The sequence below is a fragment of the Oncorhynchus kisutch genome, linkage group LG10, assembly GCF_002021735.2.
Source record: "Oncorhynchus kisutch isolate 150728-3 linkage group LG10, Okis_V2, whole genome shotgun sequence".
NCBI classification, from domain to species: Eukaryota; Metazoa; Chordata; class Actinopteri; order Salmoniformes; family Salmonidae; genus Oncorhynchus; species Oncorhynchus kisutch.
The window spans coordinates 21,474,083-21,495,222 of record NC_034183.2 but is presented as its reverse complement, the minus strand read 5'-3'; the positions used below and the strand labels follow the sequence as shown (position 1 = coordinate 21,495,222).

The window sequence follows — 21,140 nt, the reverse complement described above, 5'->3', positions numbered from 1 at the left end:
CTGTTTACCACACAGGCCTGATTGTTAACAGAAAAACCTCTCCCTCTCCGGCCGCCAGGAACCGCAAGTACAGAGCTGGGTTACTGAAATTACTCACAGCACCGACTGCTACTCCAGAGAGGGGTCAAAAGCCAAGCCTCTCCTTTCCTCAGCGGTCGCACCATTGGAATGGATTATTAAATTATTTATTCAGTTTTTTTATGCAAGGCTGAAGTTATTTACAGGGCTGTGGTGGCTGGCTGGACAGCACAGCCTGGCTTCAAACATGGTTACTGTACTCTAGCAGAGGAGCTGAACGTTGCCCAGGAATTTGGTTGGAATCCGAAAGGCTCTGCTTATTCCATTGAAGTCCCACAGAGTAAAACACTACTTATACATCATTCTCCCTCCAGTATGTCAGTGAATAAAACCTCCACCTCTTGCCTTTCTCTTCTTTCTTTGTGTGTGTGGGTGTGTGTGTGTGTGTGTGTATGTGTGTGATCCCATCCCAGGTTATGAAGAGGTGGTCAGAATCCCCAAAGGATCCGTGTTCATTCATATCCAGGAGCTCAACGTCTCCCTCAACTTCCTAGGTGAGAGTTCATGTCTCTTCTGTGTCACGCAATGTGTTATACTGTTATAACTCGTGTTCTATTCTCTAGTGTGCATTCAGACTCTCAAAACTGGAATTAAAATGTAAGTGCATCGTCACATCATCAATGCTGTTATTATAATTGACTAATACTTACCTGCCCGAATTGTTCAGTCTCTTAGATTAAATACCATGGCTGTTTTCTCATTAGTTGGGAATGTTGTATGAAATGTCTGATGCAACATACTTCAAATTAGTGGATTCGGCTATTTCAGCCACATCCGTTGCTGAGAGGTGTATAAAATCAAGCACACCGCCATACAATCTCCATAGACAAACATTGGCAGTAGAATGGCCTCGCTGGAGGGCTCAGTGGCTTTAAAAATGGCACCGTCATACGATGCCACCTTCCCAACAAGTCAGTTCATCAAATGTCTGCCCTGCTAGAGCTGCCCAGGTCAGCTATAAGTGCTGTTATTGTGAAGTAGAAAAGTCTAGGAGCAACAACGGCTCAGCCACAAGTGGTAGGCCACACAAGTTCACAGAACGGGACCGCCAAGTGCTGAAGAGCGTAGCGAGTAAAAATAATCTGTCCTCGCTTGCAACACTCACTACAGAGTTCCAAACTGCTTCTGGAAGCAATGTCTGCGCAATAACTGTTCGTCGTGAGCTTTATGAAATGGGTTTCCATGACCGAGCAACCACACACAAGCCTAAGATCACCATGCGCAATGCCAAGCATCAGCTGAAGTGGTGTAAAGCTAGCCGCCTTTGGACTCTGGAGTGATGATTCACACTTCACCATCTTGCAGTCCGACGGACAAATATAAATTTGGCGCATGCCAGGAGAACCATACCTACCCAAATGCATTCCAACTGTAAAGTTTGGTGGAGTAGGAAGAATGGTCTGTGGCTGTTTTTCCTGGTTCGGGCTTAGTTCTAGTGAAGGGAAATATTAACTCTACAGCATACAATGACATTCTAGATGATTCTGTGCTTGCAAATTTTAAGCAACAGTTTGGGTAAGGCCTTACATACTTTTGGCCATGTAGTGTACTTTGGCGATATTGTTATCAACCTACTGCATACCCCTTAAATATATACATATTTGTGTGCAGGGTGTGCTATTAGCATGCTATCACTCATAAGGGCAGAGTGGTAGAATAGCTAGCCATTGCTAGCATTCACTGGTTTAAGTTGAAGTAACTTTTGAGTGTAATGGAGTTGACTGGTGACTATGACATGACTATATATCATTCACGACATTGGGACGGGAGCTATAAACATTATTTTAAACTATGTGTGCCGTTATTGCTTGAGATCAGGCTTGGCTGAATTGCTTTCAATGGGGGAAAATTGCTTCCGTTCCCCGCTTCCGTGATTTTAATTGAAAACGTCACTTCTCCATGTGGACCTATACATGCTCTCGTTTCTTCTCTGCTCCAGTGCTGAAGAGTAAAGGAGAACAGTTCTTCATCAATGGGAAGCTGACCATCGACACCCCTCGTAGGTTCGACATCGCAGGGACCACCTTCCACTACCGCCGGCCCACTGACCAACCTGAGACCCTGGAGGCCCTGGGGCCCACCAACATGACCATCATCGTCATGGTAACGGGCTAGCTGTGTGTGTTACTGTGTTTGTTACGCTAATCATTCTATGTGACAACATATGTGACGTGTGTGCGTGTGTGTGTGTGTGTGTGTGTGTGTGTGTGTGTGTGTGTGTGTAGGTACTGGTGAGGGAAGAGAACCCAGGGATCCACTACCGCTTCAACCCTCCAGTCAGCAGAAACCTTTTGAGTGGATATGCCTGGCACTACACATCCTGGTCCCGCTGCTCTGCACTCTGCGCTGGGGGTACAACCACTCCTGGCTCTAATACTCTTTACTGTACTATACATTGGCTCTATCCCTACTCATTGATTGATTGATGATTTTACTGCATTATTAGGAGCTAGTAACATAAGCATTTCACTGCAACCACTATGGCATCTGCTAAACAGTGTATTCTACCATTAAACTTTGATTTAATTTGATTTTGAGGGTTGATAAATACACACAAAGCCATATTTATACAGATAAATCTCTTAGCCAATATTAATTTCATATTCTTGAGCTGCAGGTCGCCTCGAGATTAGAGTATTTGGCCAGTAACCAAAACGTCCCTGGTTCAAATCTCGGAGCTGACCAGGTGAAAAATAAAATTACAAGTCTGTTGCTGTGCCCTTATAAATCTCAGTCTGGGTTAGGTGGGCATAGGAATGTTACGGTGACTGTATTACTGCCATACCTGCGGTCATGAGTCATGAAGGCAATCAAATTCCACGTGACCGTTTAGTCACGGTAATTAGGCTTCTCCTAACTGTTGCTGCTGATGGTTATTAGTAACCTACCAAACTTGCTAACTGCCTGGTACTCAGCACTCTATTGTCCCTCTAATCACTCTGACATCAGTGCAAATGTAATCGAAAATCTAATCGAACACTTCATGAGACCCATGTGCTTATGTTGCGCAACATTCCTATAGGCTATGCAATTACGTGACAAAACAGAGTGATGGCCTCTTAAAAAGAGGAGGATCCTATCAGCTTTCTACAGGCTAAGCCTACTATATTTAATTTCTCAAATTTCCTAATATTTAGCACATCGCTTTTCTTTACAACAGGAGTAGCCTACCTGGCTAGCATGAAAAATGAACCACGGGAAAGTGTCCTCCATTTGCTATTTAAGTGCATAGATGACATGTATTTTTTCCCTCTGCCCCTGTTTCCAGACAAGTGCATGATAATGGTCCATTCTAAATCAAAACAAATTTCACACATATAAAATGTAGATGTTTCAAAGGTCGCATCAGTGATTGTAGGCTATTCGTGGAAGCCAGGAGTTGCTAAATGTGTTTACGTTCATTAACGGTCAATTACCGTGAGACCGTCAGTTATTTGCTTGACAATCACTGACCGACAATTTTATGACTGCCACAGGCCTACCGTGGGCATAATTTGGATGCTTGTTCTATTGCCAACATGACAGGCTGAGTTATAAAATATGACCTTACAGGCTTTCAAAGAGCAATTCAGAGAAACGGATCGTAATTGTGGTGTGCATAGAATGCAGTTCAGGTGAGTGTTCAGCAGCAAATCGATCACCGTGGCAAATTTTCTTCACAATAGACAAACATAGGCTCATTCTGTTCAGAACAACATAGGGTATGACAGCATGTCATCTTGTAACTGTACATCAAACATAGTGATCATAAACGTTGACACTGTATATAGCATGAGTTTTATCATATGGAAATATGAAGTGCACATTTGGACTCGAGGGTGTTCTGCCACAAAATCGAAAACAAACACTTCATGAGAGCCCATGAGCTTGTATGATATCGAAGCAGTATTTATTATAATCCTCAACGTCTCATCTTTCAAAATAAATTGAATCCTCTTAATTTACAGCATTTCTCTCACTCAGCCAAGAAAACATTTTCAAAAGTTGCCGAATTAGGGATTAGGCAACTACTTGTCGTGTGCGGCGCTCAAGTTCCGAACGGCCTTCAGTCAAAACCCATACAGAGCTGTGAAGCGGAGAGCCAGAGCTCTGATGTCGTGTATAGAATGTTACTGTACTGCCAATGCTGTTCAATTTAGGCGTTTATCAGTGACCAAATCTGCCATTTATAACCCGTAGGCAGGTACGAGTGTAAAGGGTTAACCCCAATTGCTCCAGGGGCACTGGACAATGGTGACCCTGGCAGTGACCCACTCCCTGCGTGATTCTCAGGGGGAATTGGGTTAGGCAAGAAACAAAAAATGTTTTACGCTTGTACAAGTGTATAACATGACAAATATAAGCATATTATTATTTTTATTATTTTTTGACTAATGATCCATTTAGCTGCTGTGCAGGGCTTTTGAACTGTCGATATGTGGTAGTTGTGGAGTTGGAGCCTGAGGGCACACAGTGTGTTCTGAAATCTGTGTATTGTTTTAAAATGGTATAAACTGCCTTCATTTTGCTGAACCCCAGCAGCTAATGGGGATCCATAATAAATACAAATACTAATACATGCACAGTGCATACCCCTCACTTTCTCATAGGCTTTCTCATAGGCTTTCTCATATTCCCTCTCTCATACATACACATTACACACACACTGGTACATGGTGGCTTCAGAGTTTTCCTAATGTACCACTGACCCTGGGGAAACATGGGAATGGAATGTTCATGAACAGAGGTACTGTGGGGTTGGTGAAACTGCAGGCGTCCATGCGGGTCTTAGGCAAACTTTGCTTTCTTTCTGTCGCGGGTTAATGATCCAAAGCAGCTAGCCTGATAAGAACTCATTTACTTTGCTTAAAAGCAAATTTACTTGACCTTATGTCAGCAAAACAAGTGAATGGAGGAGGGCTTGTACAAGTTGTACACTGTGAAGGGCACAGTGTGAGCTGCATCAGAGGAACGACCAAAGGAGTTCTGACTGTATTCTAAAAGTGTTCTAACCTCCCTCTGTCTGTCAGGTGGTCAGACCCAGCAGGTCGTGTGTAAGAAGCAGACGGATCACACCGTGGTCTACAACCACTTCTGTGACAAGAAGAGCAAACCCAAAGACAAGAAGCGAGCCTGCAACTCTGAGCCATGCTCCCCAAGGTGAGTGTCAGTGTATCAGTCCCACGGCCTGTGTGAAGCTCCTCTCTGTGAAGTCCCCCCCCCCCCCATTGCTAGGGCTGTTGCTACAACTGTAAAAATTCTGACCTGGTAACGTAATTAACCTATATACGCAGTTTAAGTATGTGTGTGTGTGTGTGTGTGTGTCTATGTGTGTATGCACATGTGTGGTAGTGGGACAGTATGGCATCCTGCTAGACTAAGATCTGTCCGGGTGTCTGTCTCCCCCAGCTGGTGGTCTGGGGTGTGGTCTGAGTGCAGTCGCAGCTGTAACGGGGGCCTGAGGACCAGAGAGGTGTTGTGTAAGAGGAAGATCTCTCCTACAGAGGAGAAGGTCCAGGACGACAGCGCCTGTACTCCTCCACGACCACCTCTCACTGAACCCTGCAGCAACCACACCTGCCCCCCCGAGTGGCTGGCCCTGGACTGGTCAGAGGTATACCCAAAATACCCCCCATAAACTAACCCTACTATTTTGTATTTAATCTAACTAGTGGAATCTAAAGATTTTAAGAAAAAAAGTGAGTAGTTGCTGACCTCGACACTTTCTGTACCTATGCAACATTTCTGTGTGTAATCAATACCACCTGCTGGTTGGGCTTTGTACTGTACGGGTGGGCTCTGAGGCTGTAGAGGTTAGAGATCTCAGACTTGAATAACCTCTGCCCCATATCGCTCTCTCTCTCTCTCTCTCTCTCTCTCTCTTCCCCCCCCCCCCCCCCCAGTGTAATCCCAGTTGTGGTCCAGGGTTCAGGCACCGTGTCCTTCTGTGTAAGCGTGGGGAGAGTGGAGACATACTGCCAGAGTCCCAGTGTCCCAAGCATGGGCGTCCCACCACCAGGGTGCGCTGTAACCTGCAGCGCTGCCCACCACCCATGTGGGTCACAGGGCCCTGGGGAGAGGTAAGGCTGGGGGGCTTGCTGGGACTAACTTGGGCTCTGCTATGTATTGAACTACTCTCATTCAACTATACCTCCTAGGTCCTCTTGTTTGATCTAGTGAAGTGAAGAAAAAATACTTGACAATGTTAATCATTCCTGTTCAGATTTGTAAAGTGATCTATTATCCATCTTTGCTATGGCTTATTTGCGTGTACTCCTAGTTTGGTGACCTCGCTCTCTCTCTCTCTCTCTCTCTCTCTCTCTCTGTTGGGTGTCAGTGCTCGGCCAGGTGTGGTCTGGGTCAGGAGAAGCGCTCTGTGCAGTGTCTCGCACAAACCGGCCAGCCGTCCAATGAGTGCCCAGACCTCCAGCGCCCGGCAGCCATGCAACAGTGCAAGAGCAAATGTGACCTCAGTAGCCTACCCATGGACATCCCCGAGGGTGACCCCGAAGGTCAAAGTTCAACTCTCTATTAATTACCTTCTCACTGTATTCTCCTGCAGGCTAAATATCCATCTAAGTGGTTCATTATTTTAATTTGAGTTTTTTATATATTTTTCCCTTCCAGAGTGCAAAGATGTGAACACAGTGGCGTACTGCCCCCTGGTGCTCAGGTTTAAGTTCTGCAGCCGCCCCTACTTCAGACAGATGTGCTGTAAGACCTGCCAAGGACACTGACCCCTGAACCAGACCGAGAGCCAGACCAGGAGGCATCCCCAGCGGGCCCAGACCAGACCAGGAGCCACTCCTAGCGGGCCCAGACCAGACCAGGAGCCACCCCTAGCGGGCCCAGACCAGACCAGGAGCCACCCCTAGCGGGCCCAGAACAGACCCACTGAGCTGCACATTCCACAGGGGGGAGGGACGGCCCAGCCAACGCACCGCAGAGCAGCCTGCCTGACATCCGTGGACAGAGAAGTAGATGGCGGGAGGGTGAGAGAGAGAGAACTGTACTTTTATCCCGCACTCTGAAAGTACCCTATCTAATACCAGCTTTGGGGCCACTGCTGTGAAGACCAGATGAGCTGCTGGGATATCTCTCTGTTGCTATGTACGTACACTATATATACAAAAGTATGTGGACACCCCTTCAAATTAGTGGATTCGGCTATTTCAGCCACACCTGTTGCTGACAAGTGTATAAAATCGAGCAAACCGCCATGCAATCTCCATAGACAAACATCAGCAGTAAAATAGTCTTACTGAAGAGCTCAGTGACTTTCAAGATGGCACCGTCATAGGATGCCACCTTTCCAACAAGTCAGTTAGTCAGATTTCTGCCCAGCAATAGCTGCCCCGGTCAACTGTAAGTGCTTTTATTGTGACGTGGAAATGTCTAGGAGCAACAACGGCTCAGCCGTGAAGTGGTAGGCCACACAAGCTCACAGAACAGGACCACCGAGTGCTGAAGCGCACAGCGAGTAAAAATTATCTGTCCTCGGTTGCAACACTCACACTCTCCAAATTGCCTCTGTAAGCAACGTCAGCACAATAACTGTTTGTTGGGAGCTTCTTGAAATGGGTTTCCATGGCCAAGCAGCCGCACACAAGCCTAAGAACCCCATGCGCAATGCCAAGTGTCGGCTGGAGTGATGTAAAGCTATCCGCCATTAGACTCTGGAGCAGTGGAAACGTCGTTCTCTGGAGTGATAAATCATCTGGGTTTGGTGGATGCCAGGAGAACCCTACCTGCCCCAATGCACCTAACCAACTGTAAAGTTTGGTGAAGGAGGAATAATGGTCTGGGGCTGTTTTCATGGTTCGGGCTAGGCCCCTTAGTTCCAGTGAAGGGAAATCTTAACGCTACAGCATACAATGACATTGTAGAGGATTCTGTGCTTCCAGATTTGTGGCAACAGTTTGGGGAAGGCCCTATTTCAGCATGACAATGCCCCTGTGCACAAAGCGAGGTCCGTACATAAATGGTTTGTCGAGGTCGGTGTGGAAGAACTTGACTGGCCTGCACAGAGCCCTGACCTCAACCCCATCGAACACCTTTGGGATGAATTGGAACGCTGAATGCAAGCCAGGCCTAATCGCCCAACATCAGTCCCCGACCTCACTAATGCTCTTCTGGCTGAATGGAAGCAAGTCCCCGCAGCAATGTTCCAACATCTAGTGGAAAGCCTTCCCAGAAGAGAGGATGCTGTTATGGCCTCAAAGGGGGGGACCAACTCCATAGTACCATATTAATGCCTGTGATTTTGGAATGAGATGTTCGACAAGCAGGTGTCCACATATTTTTGGTAATGTAGTGTATATCCTTTAAGGGTTTGGTGCTACTACTATTGCCATGCTGGCCACAGGACTGGCCAAAGTACATTGTTCAGCTTAGTTGTGTTTCTCTGTTTCTCTGTTGTTTATTCAGTGGCTCAGTCTTACCCTGAGCCACTATGTCCATACATACCTTTACTTGTATATTTACAGACGTTGTTCTATGTGTACACTAAATCTACACTGTACAAATGAAACTGTTCTGATACTTTACTGTCACTTACCCAATGTAATGTTTATTATCTGGTGGCTGTTGCCAACTCACTTGGTCTTCTAAGTTATCTTGTCAATGCTTTGTCTCAGAACAAAATCTTTTTGAAAAGGGTTTGAATTGCACAAAGTCTGACTAGTCATAGGGATAATGTATGTTCATTATTTGAGACTTGTCTTGAAGACTCTACTTAACACTCTCGATCCACGGTCCGGTCCATGTTCATAACAGTTTACTCGCCTCTGTCTTGCCATTTTACGGGACCCAGCGAGGGCTGGTAAATGACCGGTTCAGTTCACATCTAGCAGCAAACCTCAACACTTCTCTCATACTGTAGTACTTACTGTACATGTTTAGATACAGGCAAACCTACCATAGCCTCATCAATGTGAACAATGCTACATGGTAGTCTGTATTAGTCACGTATACAGTGAGTGGAAACACAGTGTTCATCACTGAGTCAACCACCTCCCACCCTCTGATTACATCGGAACAGAGACCCTCCCATGCACCCTGGCCTTGAGTGATCATTCTCTCTGATAGCATGGCCTTCCTACTGTGCCTTTAATGGTTAACCAGTTTACTTGTCTCTAATATGCTACATGTAAAGTAACTGCCTTCTTACACATTCATCCATCTACTGGACTCACACTCAGAACCAGCCCTTAATGTCAGCTCTCAATGAAGGAACTGATTTCTATTGGAGTAACTAGGTTGCTATTACTCTCCTGATGGTGCTTCTGAATGGTGCTATTTCTTAGCTAATTGTTGTCGTTGTTGGATGTCATTCTGTTGAATATTGCATGGTGGTAACACTTTACTTGACACCCAGTGTCATATCATGTCATAATATGTCATAACATGTCATAATATGGTCATAACACTGTCATGACCCATATATTTACACCTGTTGTGACATATATTGCATTATTTTATGGCTGGTTATGACACCTACATAAGAGTGTCAAAACCAACGTTTATTCAAATTATTATTTTCTGCCAAGAAGTTTCCTTTCATTTGAAAGTTTGTTTCTTAAATCCTTTGTTGTAATACATTCTTTACAGTCATGTTTTTTTCATCCTATTTTAAATCACTTTATGACACTGTCATGAAGCATTATGACCATCATGTGTCACTTTACTAGGACTAAGAAGCATTATGACCATCAGAATCATAAATGCCCTTATCATTCATCAGTCAAAAAGAGGGTGTCTTGTCCTGCTCCTGAAATCTGGTCCTGCATTCATCTCAGTCATCAGCAACAGAGCAATGGGGTAGGTGCATCAATGTGTGAGCAATTACAAAGATAATTTAATAACGTAAATTTCAACAACAAAAAATATATAACATTAACATAGTGTTGACACGTAGGCTATGGTGTAATGGAATGTTTTGCCTTGTGTGGTAGGTTTTGTGGGTTCTGACACTCTTATGTAGGTGTCATAACCAGCCATAAAATAATGCAATATATGTCACGACAGGTCTAAATATATGTCATGACAGTGTTATGTCCATATTATGACAGGTTATGACAAGTTATGTCAGCTGTTCTGACATATGACATGGATATGATCGTGTCATAACTTGTTATGACGCCGGGTGTCAAGTAAAGTGTTACCAAAATGGTTTTGTTTGAGGTTGGTGCCAAAGTCACAGTTGTGCTATATCAGTTTGTGAGAAGAGAAGTTAAACATTTATTTCCCCACCTTTAGTAACTGGGTATGGGACCCATATCTGTTAACAATTTCTGATACAACTGGTTGTCAGCACACTACCTGATGCTTTGCTACACTATCTGACCGATAACATAACAGAACTGTTTTAATGGAACAAGGTGTCCTATTTGACTGTCTGAATATGTAAGCGAAGTACGTTTTGCCTTCAATTTTGAACCATTTGTGTCCATGGTCATGGTGTGACCTCAGAGACAAACTGTTTTATCAAATAAGAGGGATAATATTGTTTGTTTGTTGTTGTTTTCACATGCTAAGTGTTACAGATATGTACTGTATTTGAATTACTATAGAAACATGCCCCCGTTCCCCATCTAAAACCTTTGAAATGAATATATTACAGTGAATAAATAGCCGCATTGTTAATAAATGCATCGAGAATTGTGTGCTTTCCTCTCTCTCCACAGATTTGCCCGTTTTAAACCCTGACATTATGTGATTATCCATCTATTTCTGTATCTCATAGATTCTTAATGAATGCTCGTTTGATTTAATGGCACTGACCATACAAGAAGTGACAGCACAATTGTGCACGACTAGAGATCAAGTGACACAACTAAACGTTGATGTAGAAAGAAAGTTCACCGATAAGGACAAAAGAGAGAACTTTCTGACCAATGTGGAAAACATTTGTGATTAACTTGAGGAGACAAAGACAAGCATGTGGGAAAAGGTTGATCTTGGTACTGTGGAGTACAAGGAGCAGAAGACATATTTCTGGAGGGAAGGCCGGAGACAGCTGATTGCCGCCTCCCCCCTCGAGCAAACTGGAAGGGTGAACGCCAGCCCAGCCGTAATCCTAGAGGCCCAATCAACCAACTCCCTCACATCTGACTCCAGTGACTAGACACCAATCAGCATCTAGTCACTGGACTCACCGGCCATGATATGTCAATCAAATTTATTTTATAAACCCTTTTTCCATCAGCAGTTATCACAAAATGCTTTACAGAAACCAGGCCTAAAACCAGGCCTTTTTTTAAATGAAAAAGATTTAAGTCAAATTTGTGTATTGTAGATTATTTGTTAATAATTCAGAAGTTTGAAACGAGTTGAAATTTGGAGGAATATGAGTGTTGAAATCATAGGTCAGAGGAATCCCTCATTCTTTCATTTTCATGAGAACCTGCTTGTTTTAGGCCTTGTAGTGATACATGCATACATTATACTGATATATACTTTTTAAAAGTAAAGTAAAAAACTAAAAAAGTATTAAATGCAGCTATACAGAGTCTTTAGCTATTCCCGGGGAGAAAGGACGAGAGGTGGAAGGTCTGATGTCAGAAAGGGGATTGTGGATTCATGACTTCCCCATCATGTTGATTTGCCAGTATGTCAATCACATTTCAATTCAGTTTCAATTCAGTTACAGTTCATTGTTACACTCCCTCCTCTTAGAATCAGTGAAAAAAATCTGAGGCCTGGTCCAGAAACAACCTAATATTGTTTAACAAAGCATAAAATAATAATAAAAATATATATATAATAAATTAACAAAACATCTAAAATAATCACAGAAACACACACAACCAAACAAACTAACAAACAAACATCTACACCACAGAACACCATGGCAGACAGATTTCACAAATTGTAAAATAAAGATATTAGTAGATAGTGTGTGTGTTAAAATACTGTCAAGGAGGTGTGTAAACAACTCATTAACAATTTGGCAAGATAAGAAGTTGGGTATGGGGGAGACAAAATACTTATCTTCGACCCGTCCGGGGGACGGAAGGACAGCCCAACCGCAGTGTGCCCCGAACCAACAGTCGGCAGGGCCAAAGGACCGCAAAGCCATGGAGAAACGGCTGGGGTAGGGCCGACCCATCCCCGACGACCCCAGGAAGATGGCGACCACAAGAGGTGTTTGGAGTGTGGCACCCGGGGGCACATTGCCTAGAATTGCCCGGCTCAGCTTGCCCCGGTGGCGAGGTGGATCACGCTGTGAACTATGTCACCTCCTGTTGGGGCACCCCGAATCAACTGCACCATGGTCCCGGTGAAGGTTGACGGTCACGACACGGAGGCGCTATTGGACTCCGGAAGTATGGTTATGCTCGTAAGCACGAGCCTGCTGAACCAGGAGACCAAAAGGGGTAGGGAGATGTCCATTTCCTGTGTTCACGGTGACACAAAGCGGTATCCAACTGTATGGACCAACATCGTGACGCCACAAGGGAGCTGCCAGATGACAGTGGGTGCAGTGCCAGAATTACCGGGACCTCTCCTAGTGGGACGGCATTGTCCTCTGTTTGCTGCCTTATGGGGGCACGAGTTGAGGAAGAAGGTACGAGCCAGCCGAAGAAGAGAGCGGGGACGACCAATAGCCTGTGCGGCCCGGAAGCAACCGGTTAACCAGCATGTGTCTACAGCTCTGGAGTCGGAGTCGGAGAGGGCGCTGGAACCCGAACCCCCTGGGGAATCCCTGGAGGAGGAGCCCATCCTCCCCCTCCTCGATTTCGAGGGGCCAGTTGAGACCCCCGCGGGGGGGGCAGCTGAGCGGACAATTCGGGACAGCCCAGTGGGAGGATCCGAACTTGAAAGCCGCCGCAGCCCAAGTGATAGCGGTGGATGGACAGCTACTTCCGGGGGTGAGTGACTGGCTATACCCCCATTTCCAAATCAAGAATAACCTTTTATATCAGGTGTCACGCCAACAGGAGGAACTTTGAGAGGTATTGTTGTTGCCCCGACGGTACTAGGGAACCGTTCTTCAGCTGGCCCACACCCACCTGTTGGGGGCGCACCTGGGAATGGAAAAGACCCAGGAACGGATTGCCGCCCGGTTCCACTGGCCCGGGATGAGGAGGGCCGTAGAAGACTACTGTATCAGCCGCCCGGAGTGTCAATTCACGGCCCCGAAAGCTCACTTCCGAAGCCCATTGGTCCCCCTACTGATCATCGGGGTGACCTTTGAACGCATCGCCATGGACATAGTGGGACCCCTGGTAAGAACAGCATGAGGACACTGGTACATCCTGGTGATAGTAGATTATGCCACCCAGTATCCTTAGGCCATTCCCCTACGGGTGGCGGTATCCAAGGGAATCGCTCGGAAGCTGTTCCACCTCTTTAGCCAGGTGGGCATCCCGAACGAGATCTTGACAGACCAAGGTACGGAGTTTATGTCCTGCCTCATTAAAGAGTTGTGATCCCTCCTGCAGATCAAGCAGATCCGGACCGCTGTTTTTCACCCTCAGACAGATGGGCTCGTCGAGCGCTTTAATAAAATGCTCAAACAGATGCTGTGGAAGGTCATCGAGCAGGACAGGAAGAACTGGGACCAGCTACTACCCCACCTAATGTTCTCAAGTACCCCCATCCTCTACTGGGTTTTCCCCGTTCAAACTCCTCTACTGGATGAGGCCACGCAGCATACTTGACCTCGCAAAGGAGGTGTGGGAAGCCCAACCGACCCCATTACACAGCGTGGATACGATGAGTGGATGACAGCCATATGGCCCGTCGTGAGGGAACATATGGAGAAGGCCCAACGCGCCCAAGCCCAGGTCTACAATCAGAGAGCCCAGCCCTGAGAATTCCAGGTGGGAGACAGGGTGCTGGTCTTGAAGCTAGGGGGCACTATTTTTATGTTTGGAAAAATAACATTCCCAGAGTAAACGGTCTATTTCTCAGGACCAGATGCTAGAATATGCATATAATTGTCAGCTTAGGATAGAAAACACTCTAAAGTTTCCAAAACTGTAAAAATATTGTCTGTGAGTATAACAGAACTGATATTGCAGGCAAAAGCCTGAGAAAAATCCAATCAGGAAGTGACACTTATTTTGAAACCCCTGTGTTCCTATACATCCCTATTGCCCATTGAAAGGGATATCAACCAGATTCCTTTTTCTATGGCTTCCCTAAGGTGTCAAGAGTCTTCAGACATAGTTTCAGGCTTTTATTTTGAAGAATGAGCGTGAACGACCACATTACGTAAGTGGACAGGTGGGGGCTCTCAGAGTGATTTGTGCTCAAAAGAGAGAGGTGGCCATTGTTACTCCCAGTCCTAGTGAAAAGCCAACTGTCCCGGTTGATATCTTATCGAATAGATATTTGAAAAACAACATGAGGATTGAGTATAGTGGTGGTCCCAAGCAATGAGGACCTCGACCAGGCCCAGAAGCAAGAGCTCAGGGAGCTTGTCGATCGGAACATGGCGGTGTTCTCCGAGAAGCCGGGCCACACACCCCTCATTGAACACCACATCCGTACCTGGCCCGGCGAAACGGTAAGAAAGAGGCCATATCTGATTCTGGGGCCCCGAAGGAAGGCCGTGAAACAGGAAGTGGGGGCTATGCTAAGGATGGGGGTCGTTGAAGAGTCCCACAATGCATGGTGCAGCCCCATCGTGTTGGTGCCCAAACCGGACGGTAGCCTCCGCTTCTGTAATGATTTCTGGGGGGTGAGCGGCATCAGCTTGTTCGATGCATATCCCATGCCGAGGGTGGATGAGCTCATCGATCAATTGGGAAAGGCCCGATACATCAGCAACCTTGACCTGAACAAAGGATATTGGCAGGTACTGTTGTCAGCCTCCTCCCGAGAGAAGAAGGCATTTTCGACACCAGACGGGTTGTATCAGTACCGGGTGCTCCCGTTCGGTCTCCACAGAGCCCCGAGGACATTCCAGCGGCTGAAGAACAAAGTACTTCGACCCCACCAGCAGTACGCAGCGGCCTTTTTGGATGACATCATCATCCACAGCCAAGGTTGGGATGAGCACTTGACGTGCCTCCAGGCAGTGCTGGACGTGCTCAGACAAGCTGGGTTGACAGCGAACCCCAAGAAGTGCAAACTAGGTTTCGAGGAGGTAGAGTACCTGGGGTATTTGATCGGACGGGGGAACGTCAAGCCCCAGGAGAGGAAGGTTCACGCTGTGCGTGACTGGCCCGTTCCACAAACCAAGACACAGGTCAAGTCCTTCCTGGGACTGGCAGGATACTATAGCCGATTTATCCCCAACTTTGCGGCTATAGCTTCCCCCCTCACCGATCTAACCAGGGCCCGCCTCCCGAAAACAGTGAAGTGGCGTTCAGCCCTCTGAAGGAAGCGCTGTGCTCCCATCCGATTCTCGTAAAGCCCGATTTCCAGGTGCCGATGGTGGTCCAGACGGATGCGTATGATACGGGACTAGGCGCCATTCTGTCCCAGATACACGATGGGGAGGAGCACCCCATCATGTACATCAGCAGAAAGCTGGTTCCTAGAGAGAAGAAGTACTCCATTGTTGAGAAAGAGTGTCTAGCGGTGAAGTGGGCGCCAAACACTCTCAAGTATTACCTGTTGGGAACCCACTTCACCCTGGTCATGGACCATGCTCCCCTGGTCTGGGTGGCCAGGGGAAAGGACACAAACGATCGGGTCACCAGGTGGTTCTTGTCCCCTCAACGCTTCTCTTTTTCTGTTGTGCTCAGGTCAGGGGAAAAGCATGGAAACGCGGATGCCCTATTGAGAAGGGAGATGTTCGTCGCACTGACGACAGCCCCCTCCCCGACAGAGCTAAGGGGGGGGGGTGTCACGTCAGCCACCAGGGGGAAATTTGTCGAGGCCTGGTGACAGACGGAGTATACATCCCAAGGCGATGGCTCCACCTGCTGGATGTGCCAGGTCTCGACGGGCTCTCCGCCCAGGACTAATTGGGGCTGATTGGGGAGTTGGTGAGTAATCAAGGGCTGATTGCTCACCAGCTGTACAAGCCCCATAAAGCTGCCAGAAGGGCAGCACACAGGAGATGACTGTAAGGTGACTTCCATGTAGTTGGAGACGGTGCCCGAGCTAAGATGAGGGAGTTTGAGTTTGTGTGCCAAACAGGATACAGCAAGACCCGGAGCCCAGAACACGGCATCCCAGAGAGGGTCTCATGGGGGAGACCTATCCTTTTCTTTTGATTTATTACTTAATAAACACCCTTGAAACCAAGCTAATCATACTCTATCCGTGTCTGATCTGTGTAAACGTCTTGACCAAACCCCCTGGTCTGCCACAATAGATATAGGATAATTGTGTCTGTGAGTGTGTGTCCTCTGAGGCAGAGATCAGTTCTTGTTTCGCTCTAGGTCTGTGTATGAGGAAGTAGATTTGAACGCTGTGGATGTTGAAGTCTTCTTGGTGTGTCTCTGACTGACTGTGTGTGCTGGAGACTTCCTGACTGTGATGGCTGTGCTGTGAGGGTCTAGTGTGGGATTACCGACACACACACACATACTCTGGACTTTGGACAGCTGAGGCAGGACCGCAGGAAGAGAGAGGCACACACAACGCTGGCACGATGGTAACACACCTCACACACATTTTGACTGATGCAGACTCTCACTAGGGCTTGTATATTCTCTACAGCTATATGCTGAGTTTTCCTCTCTCACAGACTTACTGAAAACATGGCCTTATATGTTAAGTTGAGGTCACTTGACACAGCTGTACAGTGAAGTCTCACATTCTACCCTGAAGCTGGCACTTTGAAGCCTGGCAACTGCTGACTTAGAACAGATGTTGAAGCACAGTGATGTTCAATGGTGTCTGACTGAGATTTAAACCTGTTCCATTCTTACACAATGAATGGAAGAGGGCATAATGTGAAATGGTAAAGATATGTCAAGATGATGAAAGGAAAATAGATAACTTCTATGTTCTATCGCTCTTTTCAACAACTATCATACAAAAGGAGCTGAAAAACAGGGGGTAGTGGACGTTAAGTAGTAGAGAATGTAACTCCTTAAATGGAGAAGATGGTTTCCTTTCCTCCTTTGACTGGCAAGCCCTGCTCGTGTCCACCTAGGTTTTAGTGAGCATTCCTACACTAGAGGGATAGATACATCCTCACATTTCAGTAAGAGTGTGTGCTATTCATAACCAGAGATTGGTTTCTCATGACTTTAAACACGACATGAGAGAAAAAGTACAAGATCAAAAACATTCAAAACTGTCCTATCAAATGTGAAAAGGAGCAGTAGATGTGTCTATTGTTCCTGAGGAGCTGGGTAAGGTCTAACCGCAGGGGTGTACAGAGGGACTGCAGCAGAGGCGTGTTGTAAAGTCGAGAGGGTTTTGCAAGATGCAGTGGCGAGGCGTTAGAGGGGAAGTGCAGCAGCCCTGGCAGAGAGACAGATGGGCCTTTGGTTTCTATCGCAAGACTTCCTCCTCACACTCCCAAGCACAGATCCTGCCCCTAAATCACAAGACTTCCTCCTCACACTACCAAGCACAGATCCTGCCCCTAAATCGCAAGACTTCCTCCTCACACTCCCAAGCACAGATCCTGCCCCTAAATGGCAATACTTCCTCCTCACACTCCCAAGCACAGATCCTGCCCCTAAATCGCAATACTTCCTCCTCACACTCCCAAGCACAGATCCTGCCCCTAAATCGCAATACTTCCTCCTCACACTCCCAAGCACAGATCCTGCCCCTAAATCGCAATACTTCCTCCTCACACTCCCAAGCACAGATCCTGCCCCTAAATCGCAATACTTCCTCCTCACACTCCCAAGCACAGATCCTGCCCCTAAATCGCAATACTTCCTCCTCACACTCCCAAGCACAGATCCTGCCCCTAAATCGCAAGACTTCCTCCTCACACTACCAAGCACAGATCCTGCCCCTAAATCGCAAGACTTCCTCCTCACACTCCCAAGCACAGATCCTGCCCCTAAATCGCAATACTTCCTCCTCACACTACCAAGCACAGATCCTGCCCCTAAATCGCAAGACTTCCTCCTCACACTCCCAAGCACAGATCCTGCCCCTAAATCGCAATACTTCCTCCTCACACTCCCAAGCACAGATCCTGCCCCTAAATCGCAAGACTTCCTCCTCACACTACCAAGCACAGATCCTGCCCCTAACTGGATACCCAAACACAACAGATTTTCGAAGATAACGTAATTAGCCAAATTTACATTAAGCTTACATTAAGACAGTTTTCATTGTTGGATTTATTTTTGATGCCTTGTCGGGACTTTCACTGCGACAGGCTGACAGTAGTGACAGGGATGATTAATATAATACAGTAGTAGCACAAAGCATCTCTCAGGTCTGATACTGCACAGTAGAAAGTGAGCAATTTTTTTACTTATCACTTGATCAAAAATCACATCAGAAATGAGCTATTTTAAGATTTTGGCTTTTGTCCACCATCAGCACATCCACAGACTTGTGGTTATGACTATGGTACCACCTAATGTTAGGTAAAGAGCTGAGATACTGTAGATCAATTGAAACTTTTTTCTCTGTCTCTGTCTAACCTCACTGTCTTATTGTCGCTGACTTATTTGAGTGTTTTGTACAGTTTAAATATCAAACAAATGGATAATCTGATTTTGTATGTAAAAACAAGGTGAGAGAGAGGGAGAGTGTGAGAGAGAGGGAGAGTGAGAGAGAGGGAGAGTGTGAGAGAGAGAGAGAGAGAGAGAGAGAGAGAGAGAGGGAGAGAGAGAGAGAGAGGGAGAGAGAGAGAGAGAGGGAGAGTGTGGGAGAGTGTGGGAGAGGGAGGGAGAGTGTGAGAGGGGGAGAGTGTGAGAGAGAGGGAGAGTGTGAGAGAGGGAGAGTGTGAGGGAGAGTGTGGGAGAGGGAGGGAGAGTGTGAGAGGGAGAGTGTGAGAGAGGGAGAGAGAGAGGGAGAGTGAGAGGGGGAGTGAGAGAGATAGGGAGAGTGTGAGAGAGGGAGAGGGAGAGAGAGGGAGAGTGTGAGAGAGGGAGAGGGAGAGAGAGGGAGAGTGTGAGAGAGGGAGAGAGAGAGGGAGAGTGTGAGGGGGAGTGAGAGAGATAGGGAGAGTGTGAGAGAGGGAGAGGGAGAGAGAGGGAGAGTGTGAGAGAGGGAGAGGGAGAGAGAGGGAGAGTGTGAGAGAGGGAGAGAGAGAGGGAGAGTGTGAGAGGGAGAGAGAGGGAGAGTATGAGAGAGAGATGGAGAGAGAGGGAGAGAGAGAGGGAGAGTGTGAGAGAGAGAGAGGGAGAGTGTGAGAGAGGGAGAGAGAGTGTGAGAGGGGGAGAGAGAGGGAGAGTATGAGAGAGAGATGGAGAGAGAGGGAGAGAGAGAGGGAGAGTGTGAGAGAGGGAGAGTATGAGAGAGAGATGGAGAGTGTGAGAGAGGGAGAGGGAGAGTCTGAGAGAGAGATGGAGAGAGTGTGAGAGGGAGAGGGAGAGTGTGAGAGAGAGAGGGAGAGTGTGAGAGAGGGAGAGAGAGGGAGAGTGAGAGTGAGAGAGAGAGAGGGAGAGTGTGAGAGAGGGAGAGTATGAGAAAGAGATGGAGAGAGAGGGAGAGTGTGAGAGAGAGAGAGAGAGAGAGAGAGAGAGAGAGCGATAGCAAGAAGAAGAAAAAATTGTGCAGTCAGAACTGTGGTTTTACCCGGCTGTTTTCGAGCCGAGCAGATTATTTATGGATTTGTTGTGATATGTGTGACAAACAAACAGCCTTATAAGTCAGGTTGTTCACATGAAAAGTTGGAATGAATCTTTACAACAGAGCTATTCCATTACCGCCCTTGAGGACTGAAGTACTGCTGGTTTTCTTACAGTATCTACTGTACATGGTATCTTACTGATAATTGAATATCATTGATTGATTGGACAGAGAGTTGACTGACTCATTTTGGTTGAAATATACAGATGTATTAAAATGTTCTCCTCCAAAGTTATCATCAGCTGGTTAAACTCAGATCACAGTAACCATGTTAGACCTCTTTTCAGGTTCCACCACACATCAAATCAAACCGTGTTGGGAACCCAAACAAGGCCAGGACCATGTCATACAGTGTAATACAACATCTTTGGCCAAACCTGGGCCACCTCAACTGTGGTCAGGAAGCTCTCTGCACTACGTGGTGACAGTGATCATCATATCAAGGGCATGGGTTGAGTGTAGAAAATGTAAAGGTAGCCCTTTAATTGACCATTACTTTACAATGCACCAGATTCATTTTGAGTAAAGAAATCCCCAAACCATGGCCCAAGGGTGTACTTTAAACTGAGTGCCCTCCCATTCCACAGACTCCTATAGGTAGCATCTATATTCAACAGATACCATAACTAATGGTTATCACTCTGGCAGATTAAAGTGGGAAGAAGTACTTTACAGAGATGGCCAAACTGGCATACGCTTACCTCATCTACTGCTCGTTGCCTGGTAACTGTCCTCAGCTTCTTGAACTGATAACCACATTTAGTCACATTCTTAATGACAGGGTTACACACAGAGAGACCCTGCTGCTGAGAAACTTCTCTCTGATGTCTGCTGGTGCATGTGCCTTCCAATTACAGTAGGCCCATGCTTCCTCTGGTTTTCTCTACACTGTCTTCTGTTGTAGATACCCTCTCAGAATACCTCACATTCAATAAGAACTAGGTTCTCTACAGACCTACCTCTGCTTTTCTCTGTCTCAATTACAAAAATAAAATGATGTGCATTCCCTAACCCTGACCGTGCTCTCCTGCAGGGCAGTAAGTACCACTGGCAGAGTCAGAATGTCAAGCAGAGCGGTGTGGACGACATGGTGCTGCTGTCCAAGATCAGCGAAGACGCCATTGTGGAAAACTTGAAGAAGAGATTCATGGATGACTTCATCTTTGTATCCTGTTGGATTGATTGTTAGAGAGTTCCTGTACCACTTCTCACAAAAACACATTTTTCTGTGAAGAGATGGGTATTTTAATGTTTCTGTTCTTGTTTCTTTAAATGTCTCTTCAGTGAAAGCTAAAAATAGGAGGGGAAGTATACTGTGAAAACATGACCTGCCCACACACACACTCTATCAGACGGATATATATAGGCACACGTACACGCACACACACATGCACACAAACAAA

The 21,140-nt window shown here is 46.5% G+C and overlaps 2 protein-coding genes across 2 annotated transcripts in view; both read left to right on the top strand.

The window, feature by feature from the left end:
• Positions 1-10,709, top strand: part of LOC109897905 (A disintegrin and metalloproteinase with thrombospondin motifs 10-like) — a 67,469-nt gene extending 56,760 nt beyond the window's left edge. The window contains exons 18-25 of the mRNA XM_020492561.2: positions 492-572; positions 2,018-2,181; positions 2,304-2,430; positions 5,088-5,217; positions 5,467-5,671; positions 5,961-6,137; positions 6,395-6,569; positions 6,685-10,709. Of these exons, the coding sequence (XP_020348150.1) occupies positions 492-572; positions 2,018-2,181; positions 2,304-2,430; positions 5,088-5,217; positions 5,467-5,671; positions 5,961-6,137; positions 6,395-6,569; positions 6,685-6,794 (1,169 nt within the window). The 3' untranslated portion in view covers positions 6,795-10,709. The remainder of the gene's footprint in view (positions 1-491; positions 573-2,017; positions 2,182-2,303; positions 2,431-5,087; positions 5,218-5,466; positions 5,672-5,960; positions 6,138-6,394; positions 6,570-6,684) is intronic.
• A 5,666-nt stretch (positions 10,710-16,375) lies between these two features.
• The window catches only part of LOC109897906 (unconventional myosin-If-like), a 26,546-nt gene continuing 21,781 nt past the window's right edge, over positions 16,376-21,140 (top strand). Inside the window, exons 1-2 of the mRNA XM_031833307.1 lie at positions 16,376-16,615; positions 20,771-20,902. Coding sequence (XP_031689167.1) covers positions 16,613-16,615; positions 20,771-20,902 — 135 coding nt within the window. The 5' untranslated portion in view covers positions 16,376-16,612. The remainder of the gene's footprint in view (positions 16,616-20,770; positions 20,903-21,140) is intronic.